The 15969-nt window shown below is 46.8% G+C and overlaps 1 protein-coding gene across 2 annotated transcripts in view; it reads right to left on the bottom strand.

Annotated features, from left to right (window-relative positions):
- Positions 1-15222, bottom strand: part of LOC142585602 (monocarboxylate transporter 13-like) — a 60482-nt gene extending 45260 nt beyond the window's left edge. The window contains exons 1-2 of one of the 2 annotated variants that reach the window (XM_075696486.1): positions 14726-15222; positions 12518-13381 (exon numbers count right to left, since the gene is read on the bottom strand). In XM_075696486.1, coding sequence (XP_075552601.1) covers positions 12518-12962 — 445 coding nt within the window. In that variant the 5' untranslated portion in view covers positions 12963-13381; positions 14726-15222. The remainder of the gene's footprint in view (positions 1-12517; positions 13382-14725) is intronic. The other variant, XM_075696487.1, reaches the window with a different exon arrangement.
- Positions 15223-15969: the final 747 nt, after the last annotated feature.

Genomic DNA, 15969 nt, shown 5'->3' with positions numbered 1-15969 from the left:
TAGGTGTTTTGGCAGCATGACGAGGTAGTGGAAAGGGGCGCGGGAAATGTGTCTGATGTGTGCTCTGAGCGCTTCCAATGTCATATGTGTTGTGACTGGGTAATCTTGGGCTACCGCAATAGTTTCTGTCGTTGATCTGCGACGCGGCAATCAGACAAATCCCTGAGTGCCTGCCTGAGCACTCTCGTTTGTGCGGACGTTACTTCCGCAGATATTGCTCAGTATAATTGAGTTGCATCTCGGATACCCGACAAATAGCGTCCTGTAGAATGGTAACATCGCGTGTACTGACGTACCCCACGTTTTACCTCCAAGAAATTTGAAAATGAGCGAAAAGCTGGTTATACGTTTCTTCCGGTAGGATACATGGGGACTCTATCGACGATCACCCCTAAGAATCTGTGTGTCTTTTGCGTCCGTAACAGAGGTTCTGCCGATTGATAGATATGGTGTAAGAGCTCATCTGCTTCCGCGTAAACGCGACCAGCGCACATTTCTCAGGTGTAATCAGGAGGCCTCGTTTTCTTAGATGCGCCCATGTTGAAGTCCGGCTTTTTGAAGTCTCGCGCGCACCTTAGGACCTGTTACCCCTGACGTCCACATGCAGGTGTCATCGGCGTATACTGTGTAAGGCAACTGATGTGCGGACTTCGCCACGCCGCTGGTTCTTCAAGACACAACGGTAGAAAAAATAAAATACAGACAGCCAAAAAATATCGGCAGTCATTTGAAACAAGTCTAACAAGCATCCGACATCAACGCGCTTGTAATTAACCCGGCCCACATTTCGTAGCGGCATACGCTTGGTCAATCATGAAGGATGATTAGGTCTTTAGAGGTTTTAATGCTGCTTCATCTGAGACCATGACAGGAGTTAAGCCTCAGCCCTATCCCATTGTATATCATAGGAACATCATATATGTATTTTAGAGTCACTAGAAGGAAGAAGAAAGAAAAGAACAAGATAAAGGACTCATGTTTAATGTGTTTCTCGAGATTTCGTTCGTGGTGAATGTCCATCTATCGTTAAAATACCTGGACTGGTTCTTACTCTGTTCGGCAAAATACGCGTAGGTTCTAGAAAGTGGCCAGTTAACGAAAGAAGAAAGTTTCAGTGGAAGGTTCTCCATTAGCGAAGAGCTACCAAACTGTAATATGAATACTCATGAACAAGGAGGCACAAAACATCTTATCACGATTATTCGATTTTCAATGTCTGACGTCACTCAGCGTAAGTGACATTTAATACAGCTTCGAGCAATAAGGGCAAGCAAGGCACGGCGAGAGTATAGAAAAGAAAGCTCAGCTGCACGCCTGGTTCTGTAATGGCGACCACAATGCGATCTGTCTGCCCGTGGTGCGATCCAATTTGGTGATGGCCCAAAGCAACGAGTGGCGTCTCTGTCGGCGACGCTGTGTTTACGTGTGTTCTTCGGCACTGGCCTGAGCAAGCGCTAGAGTGGACGCGTAGCCGAAGGTTTTCTGCGTGTTTCCTTGGTCTGGCCATCGTGAGATTCATCGTTGGTCGGGGATCCGTAGCATGCAAGTGATGTTGCATACAGTTTATGCAGACACCGACTCGATGCAGGAAAATCCTTCGTGCAATGAGGCACTGAGAGGCGGACACGGCTACGACGCACCGAAGGTAATAGTATCGTGATGACACTTGTTTGTTTCCAAAGGTAACTTGACTAAATGCGGTTGACTCGGTGCAACGTTTTACACAGCTCGTTTGAGTACGGCGGCGAGCACCAAAGAAGCCGCGCCAGGTCGACGTAATTTGATAGCACGCGCCTTCGGCTCTTCCTCACGCCAGCGCTTAGGCAGCGCGTGCACATGGCCATCGAGTGAGATGTGCTCATGTAGGCATGCGCACGCGTGCTATCAACTTTATAGTTGGCAGACAATCTATGGAGACGGACGGGTATTACTTCATGACAGAGGTATATTGCTACCATTGCAATTCTGCCTTTCGTGAACTCGTGTGTCTTCAATGTGCAAAGTCGGGAAAGCACTGCTGTGCTTCTCTGGATGCACCAGTCTGTATGGCCACTTGTGTTGTGCTGAACAATGAATCCTTCATTTTATGTGTGTGTGTGTGTGTCCGTCAAAAATGTGAACATCACTCCTTCTTATCATCTTTAAGTTCGCTTTCTCTGGTGCTTTGTAGACAACCGTGCTCAGCGTAGGTGACCTCCCTTCATTTCCCTTATGGCTTTCCTCTCTCTCTGCCCTACAAAGTACAATATACCCACATAAACAAAACAAAACAAACAACACTTCTGTAAATATTAGTTCATGAAGGTATAAGGAATAGATTTTCGTGAAGTTAACAGTGCTTGTTTACTTCAGCTCGTCAAGTAACTCTTACAAAGTAGTTCCCTTCCATTCATTCTCTGCGGACTGGGGAGATGATCACGCACGCACGCACGCACGCACGCACACACGCTTGCTTGGTTGGTTGCTTGCTTGCTTGCGTGCGCGCCGCATCCAAGTACAGATATAAGAGAACCCATGTGCTGGTCCAGACTGCTTTGCCCAAGTGGGTTTAAACGTAGACCAGCTCCAATTTTTGAGGACTTACGGTATGAGCGATAGGCTCGATATCTAATCGCGTTGATGCGCACAGCTTCACGTGCGCAGAACTTCATTTGCCTCGTCGGAGCCAAGGGCAAGCGCTATAGGCCCTCCAAGATCACAGGGTTTTGTCGCCGATGTGCGCGCATCCCCACACGCATGTCCGCGCTCTCCCACGCGTCCACTCGCACAGCGCTACTGGCATGGCGCCTCTCCTCTCCTTGCTCCACTCGTCGGTACGGGCGTGCGCGCAAGACTATAGACGTGGCTCGGTTGCACTAGCAGCGTTATGTTGCGCGTAGGCCTGTGCTTGCAGGTGCAACAATGAGCGACAGAGGAGCGTAAGATACAACAAGCAAAATAGGAGCATATGCCCTGCAGGGACTACAGAGGTATGCGATGCGTACAGAAGTGGCGAAGCGACGGGCCGACGCGCTACGTGCGGCCATGGAGTGCCAGCAAGAAGAGAAGCGACGCTGGGCCGAAGAATAGCGGCACGCCAGGCAAATGGCCGCTGGACAGGCCACCGAGACCAAGCGGCCGGCGCAGATTGGAGGACTGCCACTTGCGGGACGCAGGCGCGTGCTTTCAAAAGCACTTTGTCGAAGACAAATAACGTGTGGCGTGTAGCGTCCGCGGCAGCCTCTGGCTCCGGTCGTACGTCGTCAAGGTGTCGCAGCCCGGCGCATTTGGCGGTGCTAGAGTGGGCGTTTCTGCCAGGAGGAAGTTCGTTCCTTCGGCATTTGGGCCATGTGCAGGGGGAGAAAGGCTTCGCATTCAGTTAGATAATCATCGAGGATGGCTTCTGCTATAATAACGTTCCTTCTTTCATTTTCTTCCGTTTCATTTCGTCTCTCCAGTCATCTTTCACTCGCCTCATCTCCTTGTACTACAGCACGCGGTAGCAAGCCAGTCTTCGTGCTGCCTAACCTCCTTGTCTTGACTTCTTTTTTTTTTCCCCTCTGACTTTTGTCTTTTCACCAGCGCACAAAGAACCGCACAGACTACGACAGGGCTTGGCGTCGTGCACTGTGATTTAGGATAAGACGGATAGCTGAACCTAAACGATATTTCCATTTTGCACACTCCTTCTCCTGCCTCACTTTCTCTGTTTAAGCACTCTATTTCTTTTTATAAAGAACAACGAGAGTTTTTTAGAACGCGCCATCGTTCTTGCTTTTCTAAGGTCTCGTGCGTTCCCGCGTCTAGCTGTTCAAAAAATAATAGAGCAGCGAGGAAAAAAGCAACGCACTGGCGTCAAAACATAGCGTTGAGTCAAAGTGATAAACTCCAGAGGCAAAGAAAAACAAACGAGGCCAGACAATTCAGCATTCGACGGGCTTTCTAACAATTCCGATAGGGGGCTGCTGCGAGGCTCGGGCAACCGCAAAAGGAGCTCACCGTCTTAAACACTTCCGTGTTTCCGTGTCAGCAGTTCTCAAAAACGACGTTCACGGCGCTTTCTTTTCGCGCTCGAGCTTTCGTTGCAGAAAACTTCTCTGCCACACAGCCGTACCCCACTGACAAATATCTACTCGCGATAAACAACCGTGGAGTAAAAACAAATTGAAAGCAATCGAAATCTGGGGAGACCTGTAAGTTGCAGAGGTAAGATAAATCGAGACAAATGGCACTTAGTGTAAAAACATTTTAGGCAAGGCACTGACAGCTTTGCAAGTAAATATAGGGCACTGTTTACTGTCATTGGAGGAAGAATTAAGGCCCAAAGGTATCAGCCAAAGGTTAAAATTTAAAGAGAGACGACAATAAATGCATAAAGGTGCTGAATAAGAGGCCCATCCCAGAAGCCAAGACAATGAAATTTCAGGTATACGTTGTCTTGATTTCAGCGCTGTGTTGAAAGCGAGTTATTACGAATCGCAGTCTAGACTAATCATCGAAATGAGACGTTATCTGTTTTGTTGGCTCAGCGGATATAGTGATGTGCATGCTGCTGAGAATGGAGGTAGCTGGTTCGGCTCCCAGCCCCAGCGACCACATTCCGCCGGGGAACAGAGTGCAAAAAATAATACTGTACCACGCTTTGAGAGGATGTTGGTCAAATGTAATCCTGAGCCCTTCACTATATACGGCGTCCCTCTTAGTCCACTCTGCAGTTTCCGGACGATAAGTCCCGTAGTTATTCAATGAGGCATTGGTTTGTCCGTTTCAAAAGAGGAAAAACCTCAATTACTGGGATACATACGTACATGGAGGGTTCACATCGCGGAAAGAGCGCACGCAATCAAAAAACAGTTAATCCTAAATAGATAAGATGGAAGCTTGGGCGAGATGGTGAGTCAATACCGACATGTTTGCACAGCGCAAAAGACGATGACTCGTCTTTCGTGCTGTGCAAACATGTAGATATTTAATCCTAAATAGCTTCCAAGCCCTCACGTCACGTGACGTGTCGCCAACTATAGGAGAACCTATAGGGTCCCATTCCAAACCGTGGGCCGAAATGAGAAATCTTCGTGCTCGTGACATACTTGTTTTTCACTTGTCGACCGGCTCCGCTAATATTAGCGCGTTCGTGATCAAAATTAGCCTTCGCCTGTTTTTAGAATAGGCTGCAGCGTTGTAATTGCATGCCGCGTGAATATGTGCCCCCACTGATTCCTAAATAGCCTTCAATCCCACGCGTCACGTGATATGACGTCAACTAAAGCAAGGCTGACGCTCGGATTGAAATCCATGGGCCGAAACTAACTTTTGGCTCATGACATAAGTGTTTTTTCACTTGCCGACCGGCTCCGCTAATAATAGTGCGTTCGTTATTCAATTAGCCTTCGCCTGTTTTTGGAATCGGCTGCAATGTTGAAATTGACGCGTGAGGAGGGGCCCGCACTGCTTCCTAAATAGCTTTCAATTCTGGGCGTCACGTGATATGACGTCAACTATAGGAAGGCCGACGCCCGTAGCCCGAAATTAGCTTTTGGCTCATGGCAAAGCTGTTTTTCACTTGCCGCTAATATTAGTACGCTTGCCGCATCCGCTAATATTAGTGCGCTCGTGATCAAGGTCAGCCTTCGCCTCTTTTTAGAATCGTCTGTAGCGTTGTGATTGCCACTGAATTGACGAGTGACATTTACGAAAAAAGAAAAGTAGGGGGGAGGGCGAATATTCGAAGTATTGAATACGAATAGAGTATTACCTACTAACTATTCGAATTCACATTCGATAACGAACTATTCGGTATTTTCAAATATTTAAAGCTAATCAAATATTCCGCGTTAACTGACTCTTAAAGTATCGTTAATGTTTTCTAGCATCTATATATATAAGTAAAGTATCGCAAATGAAACGACTCAAGTTTTCGAAGGAATGCAGGAACAAAATTGATAAAGCGAGTTTAGTTTTTGGTTTCGTGACACAAACGTACGGGACAACCTGTGAATTTTGCTCGTTGTCTGTAAGTGTTTTTTATAGCCTATTGATGCAGCCTCTCCTTTCTTTAATTTTTACGCTACGATTATAGATGTTTTTCTTGCAGTTGACTCTTTACGTGTGATTCCGGCGCACAAATCCTTCTGCAGTAGTGTTTATTTTTCTTCTTTTACCACAACTGCTGATCTTATTTCGGCCACCATTTGCGTATTCAGGCTTTCGGGGAAAGCTCAGTTCTATGCATCAGGCGTTAATATATCGAAGGCATGTTTGTAACCATGTTATAAAGATGTACAGACTATTTGTGCAGTTTCTAATTACAATTAGTAATCTTGCGTTGAAAGCTGATTCCTTGCCCGGTAACCAGCTGCTTTATTTTTTTTTTAGGACTAATCAGTACAGGCGGGCTACTTAACTACACAGGAAGAAAATATCGCTTCTGTATATACGTATATGCGTCTGGGGTTGTCTATTAAATATTGGATTCGATATCCGATACCTACTATTCGTATTTGAAATATGTGAGATTAGCCCACCTCTAACAAAAATAAAAAAGAAGAAAACTAACAATTTCAAAATGCTGCTATTGCTGCCCTATAAAGAACTCAAGAAAAGAAAAAGAGGATTGGCAGGGCCGGACATATTATGCAAGGGTGCAAGGGTACATATGAATATAACTGTACACAACTACGAATGCATGTGAACTGGATAGCTTATACAGGAATCAAACAAAGCGCTACGGATTTCACTTTACGCCAGAAGCTTAAATAAATGTAAATCCGAGTGGGCTGGTGTGGGGAAACGAAGCAAACAAAGTGGAAGGAAAGAAGCCCAAGAAAAATAAAAGGAAAGTGAGAGATTGAAGACAGCGTGGCACGGCGCCAGGACAAGTTGCCATCTTTGAATATTTATTTTTCTCTGTGTCGTGGTAAAACATTGCTCGGTTTCAAGGAACAATAGATGCACACTCCTCTCCATCTGACATTTCTAATATCGCTGTTGCGTGTGGTGGTGACGTGGGGACACTGCTTCCGAATTCTGAGTGCTGACAAAGGGGGCAACCGAGACGCATGAAATCACAACACACGGACGATGTCGACAGCTTATCGGCATGGTGAGGCCCGGAATAAAGAATTTTAGAAATACTATTTTTTTAAGAAATGAAAAGGGCATGAGCGTCGTCCGTGCCTTCAGCGAAAGCAAGGAGAATCCTATCACGCCCGACGTATAATTGCGGACGACCGATTCGCTGAGTTTTTATTTGAATAGCCCGAATGTGGTCACCCTTTGTCTGGCTCCAAGCTAAGCTAGGACTTTCACAGACATTTTGCTAACGGGCGCATTGTGATGCCGCATTCCTAACGATTCTTTTCAAGAGCTGGAATCAGTGCTCGAACGAAAAAAAAACAGCAACAAAAAACAAAAAAACACAGTTTGCAGCTCTTCGTTTTCAACAAAACCCTTCTCTATTAATGTTTTGGGCTTGCAGACGGGAATTCAGCGGACGTGGGGTGTGTCCTTTACTCTTCTGTTCGAAAAAAGTGCTGCGAAATGTATTGTAACAGCGCCAACTAGTGGCAAAAATATGCAAAGAGAGGTAGCTCTCCGTGCGTTTTACGCTTTTGTCTCTCTTCAGTCTTGTCCCGCTTTCATTCACACGGCCTAAGTTCTTTTTTTTTTTGTGCAGCCCGGTGCGTGCTTTTGTCTGCTGGGCTCGGACCACCTCTTTCCTTACTTTCCTGTCGCTCTTCTTTATTTGTTGTTTCGTTGCTGGTTATGTTACGCAGTAGAGTGGGAGCTGTATATCCCTAAGCATAACTTTACGGAAATTAATTTCGCGCTTAGTGTAGTGTAACCCCTTAATTTCCAATGTTACAGAGAGGCCAGGAACTTCGCATGAAAATGGATAAAGTACGGTGGTTCGACGTAATAGGTCTGCGGAAACCCGCAAGGTGGAGAGAAGTAATCAGTTAAGGGAAAATGAGGCATCCACCCAATCGTAGCAATTGCTACAAAGGAAACCCATACGGGTTCCTCGAAAGAAATGCCTCGCAGTTGAAGAAAAATTCGTCCTGGTCCAGGGCTCGAACCCGGGACCACCGCCTTTCCAGGGCAGCCGCTCTACCATGTGAGCTAATCAGGCGGCTAGCAGACGGTGGTTAGCTCAGATGCAATGCCGGTGGTTTTAATACTGCATTAATCAATTCATTAATGAGATTCACAGATAAATGTTGTAGACGATCTTTTTGCCAGCTGTTTTCCCTTTCAGCCGTGTCCAGCTTTCTGTGTTAACATTAGTTAGGAACACATCATACTTAGGTTTGTTTCACGTATTTTCATCGGAAGTAAGGTCTCTCGAAGTTTTGCTTTTGCCTAATAACCCAAGTAATTTGTTGCTAATTGACTCGCTGTTAGACACTGATAAGAATAGCATACCGCGTACATCATCAACGCCGTGATCGCGGCTGCAGAAATGACGGAAAAAGAAGCCGCCTGAACCTAAGTGTCCCTCAGGGAACATCATCAAACACGCTCATTTGTACTTTGCGGGTCTTGAAATGAATTACCCGCTAGGACAAAAGTTCATTTTTACTTTGGTCTAAGACTTCCGAAAGGCAAATCGCTCAGTAAGGATTACGAATCCCGCCTTTCGATCAAAGGCATTGGCGTATAGTCATTGAAAAAAGCTGGCACATTTCCTTTACTAAGCCGCGAAGTCGCTACCTTGACATACGAACGCCAGCAAGAAACGTTAATTGATCGTCTGTGTCGTTGTGAAATCACGCCGTCGCGACTGGCTACGTGTGTGGCCTTGGCAATGCATGGGTGTAATTCAATCTGTGACAATGTGACATAATGACACGTCCTTTCGTCGTCAGACAATCCCGAAGGCCGGATTCTAACTTCGCTACAGCTTGCATACCGAGTCGCGCTCCCAGCTGTAATTGGAATTATAGCAAGTACTCGTCTCTATTCTACGTGGAGTTGACTTCACAACCCAAATTGACACCTCTGAGCCGTTTCTCCCTCTCGTTTCATTAACGGCTCCGGTCCCACCACTGTGGTGAAATTTCTTCTTCTGCTCTGCAATGCACAGACAAATGAAGAAGGAGCTCAAAGCAAGCTCAGTCGTTAGAGAGGGGAAGCATGAATGCGAGTGCCGCGGTTACATGTGGTTTGTTTCGATAATTGTCAGAGAGAAAAACCTCACATGGGAGGAGAAGTTCGATGGTCTAGTCTAAATCCTGCAAAGAAGCTGAACTGCAACACGGCTACAGTCAGATCTCGAAATCAAAGCGCACGAAAATAAAAAGGCGTTAATTGTACACAATATGCAGTACAGACGTCACAAGTTTGTTTACGGGGCTTGTATTCAGCGAACAAAAAAAAAAAACTCATTCACAATTCAGTCCAGGCATGAAGTCTGAAAGGTTGAAAAACTGTATTGGTCGCGCCTACTACTGTAAACCACAAGCTACAACTATAGAATCGTGGGCTCTTCAGTGGCAAAACTTCCCATACTGTCGCAAAACATAACAACAATAATAACAACAACGACAACAACAATAACCGCAGCAACAACAAAAACAGAAAAAGCAATGACAACGACGACGACAACAAAGACGACGTCATGAAATCATGCAACTTTTTCATGAAAGAAAAACATATGACTCGTATCTGCAATATTAGCACTGCATAAGACACGCACATTTCGTCCGAGACCCGCACGCTCTCTTAAAAAATCGGCAATGGGCCAAGCATACGTATGCAGAGTCCGTAGCGTTTATACATCCTTCCTTTTTTTTTTGCTATTCTTACGAAGGGATTTCAAAGAGGCTAGTAAATTTTTCAGTTCAAGCTCAAAGGAAACACGAGCTCGAGATGCGCTTAAGCCTCCAGTGAGCACAGAACGTCACACTTGCAGTATACTAGCGGCACAAACATTCTGCGTGCCCACGTTCTCAAGCGAGAAAGCCAATTAATCAATCGCGCCGACCGTGCGAACCCACTCCCGATTCCTAACCTGGCACCCCTGCCAATTTCGTCCCATAAGGAGATCAACTGCGCAGCGTAATCTCGCATTGATCGATGATCTCGGTGCCCAAGGCGGCAGCGCATGCAGAGGCGCAAAGGAGGCCCCGCCTGGCAAATTTCGCCACGCAACCGGCGTAATGTAAACGGAGTCAGTCAAAGCAAACGCGATTTTAACGAGCCCCGGATGCTTTGATCGAGTATAGTCTAGTGTAATCTCGAAGAGTTGCGTTGTGACTTTTCTGATTGCATTATTCTGAGCACGGTTAAGCGCTCTTCGTTTATTCTAGGCGTGATCAGTCCACGAGAGTCCGTTTATTGATGGCGGTTATCTCTCTAGTGACAGTGTGCCGCACTAATCATCAACAAATTAAATCAACAAGGGACTTCGGAGGAACATCCAAGGTGTGCTATACATAACCCAGCAATGTAAGCATATCGTTTCTTTTTGTCTTAGTTTGGAGTGGTCGTATATTTGCCAAGAAGCATGAAGGCCTTGATCAAGACTGGCAGTTTTCATGCAACAAAGGAGCTCTACACCCGCCGTGTTTGCTCTGTGGCTATGGTGTTGGGCTGCTGAGCACGCGATCGCGGGATCGAATCCCGGCCACGGCGGCCGCATTTCGATGGGGGCGAAATGCGAAAACACCCGTGTGCTTAGATTTAGGTGCACGTTAAAGAACCCCAGGTGGTCGAAATCCGGAGTCCTCCACTACGGCGTGCCTCATAATCAGAAAGTGGTTTTGGCACGTAAAACCCCACAATTTAAAAAAAAAGGAGCTCTACAGAAATAAAATCAAAAGATATCGGTTTACTTCAGTAGCTTCTCAGATAGACCGGCATGGAGCGGCGTTATCACATAACATTCGTTTGCTTCTCTGGAAGTCGAGCTCTCTTTTAAGTCATTACTGATTCCTCTACATAGCGTATAAGAACAGTACTCAGGCTTGTAACCCTGCCTATTCGCTTTTATTATTATTATTATTTTTGCAATTTTTTATTCCACTTGAACCTGGTTATTCGACTCTGTAATGTTCTTATTTATTATCAACCACTTGTCTTTACAATACGTGGACGAGATAGCACTTTATCGGATATGACTACTCCCGCTAGCTACTCCTCTACTGAGCGGGAGCAGTCCCGTCTTGGCACGTAAAAAGCTGCAAAAGGCTTTTGTCTTCTTTAGTCTAAGCGAGGAACCTGTACGGTCTCCGAAACGTTTCTGTTTTTTCCCTTTGACTTGCTCAGGGATCGAAACTTCATCAGCGTGTTACCTGACCAGACGGATTTTCATGAAACGCTTGACTACAAAGAAGTTTTAGTGATTGTTTTACGGTGCAACACGGGGGCAGTGGGGAGAGGCGCGTTCCACGAGAGGTTTTAGGAAGTGAGTACTTTCCCGCATTGGAAAACGTCCTCGGTTACCTTGGGCAACGGTCGGCCAAACTTTCGCCAGGGTCAAGCCAGGTAGTTCAATATTCCGATGAAGTTGTGCCAAAAGCGAGAAGTAGCGAAGCATTAGAACTCCAACCAGAAAGCTTCTAGAAGGGAAACTTCACTTGGGTTTTTAGCGTTATAATTAAACAAGAGTAATGATTGCATCTCTGATCGCTTATTAAAGAGTGCTTTGGCAGCGCATCAGCTGTGCCGTAAGTAAGGCAGGTAATGCAGTAACTAGCTGTAGGCTCCATATTTCGAGGCTCTATAGTAAGTGCACTCCGCGCCACTTGAACAGGTGCAAGTGATTCTCGCGAGCGTGTAAATTAAAACGTCCCTATATGATAATTGTGATACAGTTTTACGTTGATAAATCCCACTCAAAAATCTCTTTAAAGAAATTATTGTTCCAGTGCAGGAACGAGGAAAATTACCGGCTTTAAACGAAAAGCTACTGTTCCATTTCATACTAGCACACCGTGTGTACAATGAAGGCTCATTATTACTTTTTAAAGACCTTCATTTTCGTAACGCTGCTGTAATGCCGCCTTACGCGGCTCTGCGCTACCTGGAGCGCTCCGAAACCACCGATTCCCACGACGCTTCCTACTGAAATTATTGAAGAGAACTCTAGTGCTAGAATAGTTCAGCTATACCGTGGGAATGATAGTTGGTATATGGATTTGTCTGATCTCCGTGCTTGTGATTTCAAACGTACGTGTAGCTTTACTTACTACACAATATCTGTTCTCTATTGGGCTAGATTTCAAGGAAAACCAATTTTTTCTTGTTTAAACGCAGATGGTGATAAGACTGCGAACAGGCCTAAGCATCGTGGGTTGTCGCATTTACAACGCACGTTTTCGTCGAAAACGATCCATTTGCAAAGTCTCAGTGCAGTTTCAAGCCGGAAGCCTGAACTCCAGAACTCCGGAAGCCTGAACAAATCTACGCGCCAACCGCAATTCCCACGCTGGTCTAATCGCAACGCTCGCGGTTACCATGGACACTAACGCTTCATTTTCGTCTAGTAATTGTGTTTATAAAATCCTACGGTGCCATGCGATGAGTCGCCACTCACGTGCTTCGGAGGCGTGCTCCTCGCCGAACTGCTGGACCGCCGCAGCGTGCATGACCCCGTAGTTGAGCTGCATGCCCCAGCTGAGGGCGTTGACGAGGCACACGCAGACGCACACCACCCAACCCCAGCCGCCCTCCGGGTAGTAGTGCTGACGGATGGCGGCCGCGATGCGCTGCTCGGCGCTGCTCAGCTGCCGCGGGGGATCGGACCGCGACGATGGCCTCTCGGGACGTCCGAAGCTGTCCGACCTCGTTTGCTGCTGTTGCTTCGCCTTAAGCTGCTGCTGCTGACGGCCAGACGTGCCAGCGTTCCCCTCGTCCGCAGCTTCTTCCTCGACGTCGGCCTGAATTTCGACCGACGGTGCGAGAATTGCGGGAGGTGTCGTCGCCCTCCTCAGTCCCGACGAAGAAGCGACGGGAGTAGGAGATCCCGTTTCCGTCGCCATACTGTCCGGTCTCTTTCTTTGCTTCGCTGATTTAGGAGATCGCAAGTTGGTTGTTAAACGGCCAGGGTTTCAACGATTATAACACAGACTCTGCCAAATTGTTCGACGGCCGACAGGCGGCGGAGCGTCTTTTGGTGTTTGGGGACGCTTTGCGACAAGGCGATGCACATTCCGAGAAGCTAGATGTGCACGTGACCGCGCTTTCTGATGGAGCCGGGACCAGCGCAGTCAGTGGTGGCGTCTGTCTCGGCAGAGTTCCGCGCGTAGTGTCGCGTCTTGCACCGGATCGGCGTTGCCACCCTGTAGGCTCCATTGGAGGACGAGAGAGTAACTTGGTTGGACTCGTTGGTTGATAGCAGGCAGCGTACCAACATCACTTCATGGGGGTCACCGCTTCCGCCACTCGACCAGCACTGTACCTGAGAAAGTACGTTGCGGAAACCTTAATTTCGACATTACTTAACAGTAATTTGTGCATGAGAGAGCCAATTGAGTTCTCCAAGTACACCGTGCCGCATCACATGTTTTACACAGTGCAAGCAAGAATGATACATATATATATATATATATATATATATATATATATATATATATATATATATATATATATATATGCATTTAGGCTAACACAGCCTGTGTTCACGAGCCCATCAAATTCATGAAACTTCGGGAATTCGTGCAAAATCAGGAAAATGAGGGCTAGCCCGATCGATATTCTAGTAGTAAATCAATATAGCTGTTGGTTTCAGCCCTTGAAGTAATGGTCAGTGCTTTCGTCAATATGGCAGACCCAACTGAAAACACAGGAAACCGGTGCCGTGTTCTGACCGTGATTTCGCACATTATGAAGCGTGCATTTCAACTGTGGAATAGAACTCACATTGATGATGTGCCTGTCTGCCAAGCCATGTTACAATGTTATGGGAGGCTGCAACATAAAGGTCAATAACTTATTCGATTCATGTAATTCATTTTGAGCAATGAGTGCCATTTTATTCTGATTTAGTAAATATAAACATACACTTGACGCTTAATGACAAACTGTTTTGGAACGTCACCTTAAGTAAGATTTCTTGCTTGCTCAACATGAGGGTTAGATAATAACAGAAAATTAAACACTGCGCTTGAATAGGTGTAAAAATAAAGAAACGCGGGTTAAGACCCGCAAGAAAGACCATACTGGAACGACTATGAATAAACAAATTTAATAGTGCCCCACCAAAACAGAAAAAAGGAAAGAAAAATAAACTTTGATAGCTGTCGCGTGCTCGCAAGTAAACTAGAATGGAAGAAGAGACGCGCATTAAAAATCTTTTATGAGTTGTTGTGAATCTCGTGTGCCGTTTGTCCACCAGAGAATAAGAAAAATTCGATTTTATTAGCTTCAGTTTTTGTCATATGCTTTGTACATTATGCTGATGGGTATAAGAAAATTTCTTTAACTATTTCGGTATCAGTATGCCTTTTTAATCAAAGGCGCAGACACGCGATCATCTTTTTGATCAGTACAGCTAAGCTCCAACGACACGCGAAAGTTTCCCAACATACGCTGTATAAGGCGACAATCCACACCTGTACTTGCAACCTGATCTGCAAAGTCGGCTGTCAGCGCGCGAAAACTGAGTTTCGTAGTCCTCGCGACACGCCAAAGTATTGACACCCGCCCGTTCAAAATTGTGAAACAGCTATTAAAAGCGAAACATTTCGCGAAGCTCGAGCGAGCGAAGAGAACGTGATTCCAGAATGAGCGGTGAAATACGCACGTGGCCCGCCGAAACTACGAAATTAGCCAGCGAACAGGCCCGGACACGAAGAACGCTCACGCACTTCACACCAACTTCAGGTTCGGACGACGTCGACCCTCGCTGGGAACCACCGAGAACGGCCAGAAACTACGGCCGCCCACGAGCACACGTCAAATATCGCGAGAAGACAAAAAAAAAAAAAAAGCCTCGGAGACTCGGAGCTTCCAAAATCCGCGCACGCCTTTCGTAGCCGGACGCGCACTACTCATCCGGCAGCCCGCGAAACGGGACTCGAGGCGTCGAAGGAGTCCGCCCCCCAAAAAGCCTCCTCTCGGGTCGCCGCCGTCTCTGCCAGCGACCAGAGAACCGGGGCGTCTGCGCGCCTCCTCCGATGCCACCGCGCGACTGACGGGGCCTCGCGTGAGATGATCCGGTCTCGGTGCTCTCGGAGCTCGGAGTGTGTGACTGCGCAAGCGCGAGGCGAAGTCCTGCCTCTCCGGTCGCACGTGGCTCTACTCTCCGACAGCGCCAGCACGTGTACGTGGGCTTATAGTGCGCGCGGGAGCTGCGTGGGACCGGTGAGAGAATCGGCTCCATTCAAGAGTATCGCGCGCACCTTGGCCTGGTGATGGGGGAGGGCGGAGAGCCGGAAGGAGGGATGTGGCTACACCGGGAGGGCCAGCCCGATGTAGAGGAATGGAGAGGGCAGGGAGAGGGCAGGGACGTACCTTATCCAGAAAAATGTCTGGTTGGCTGCCCTATGCGTGAAGAACGGAATAGAAGAGGAGGAGGAAACTTTATCGAAAGATGAGAGAGATATTGGAAGAGAAGACGCGGTGAATACGCGCATGTGTGTGTGCGCGGGGAGATGGCAGCCCAGAGGTTGTCCGGTGACAAAGGTACGAAATTTCGCGCGAATGTCACATCTTTTGTCAGCAGCCAACTAATTGCGCGGCAACCTGTTATCGCTTCGTCATGCGCAGCCTTTTAACCTTGTAATGCCCAAAACTCATCAAGGAAAACTAGGACTTTCCCTTTATTTCTGGCCACGGACAGAAATGCTTTTTTTTTGGTACAAGAGCAATGAATTATTATTTTTATTATAACTTAATTAGTTCAGTAAATAATTAATTAGTAAGATGTTCGCTCCACTATTCCCAACCGAAAACTCTCTCCAGCGTATTAAAAACGCTGCTACAGGCTATGTGTTAAGTAGATCGTGTTTCATTGAGAACGTTGAAGTACCAAAGCAGCCTAGCATT

This window comes from Dermacentor variabilis, chromosome 6, assembly GCF_050947875.1.
Source record: "Dermacentor variabilis isolate Ectoservices chromosome 6, ASM5094787v1, whole genome shotgun sequence".
Lineage (NCBI taxonomy): Eukaryota > Metazoa > Arthropoda > Arachnida > Ixodida > Ixodidae > Dermacentor > Dermacentor variabilis.
This window is presented reverse-complemented; position numbering and strand designations above follow the sequence as displayed.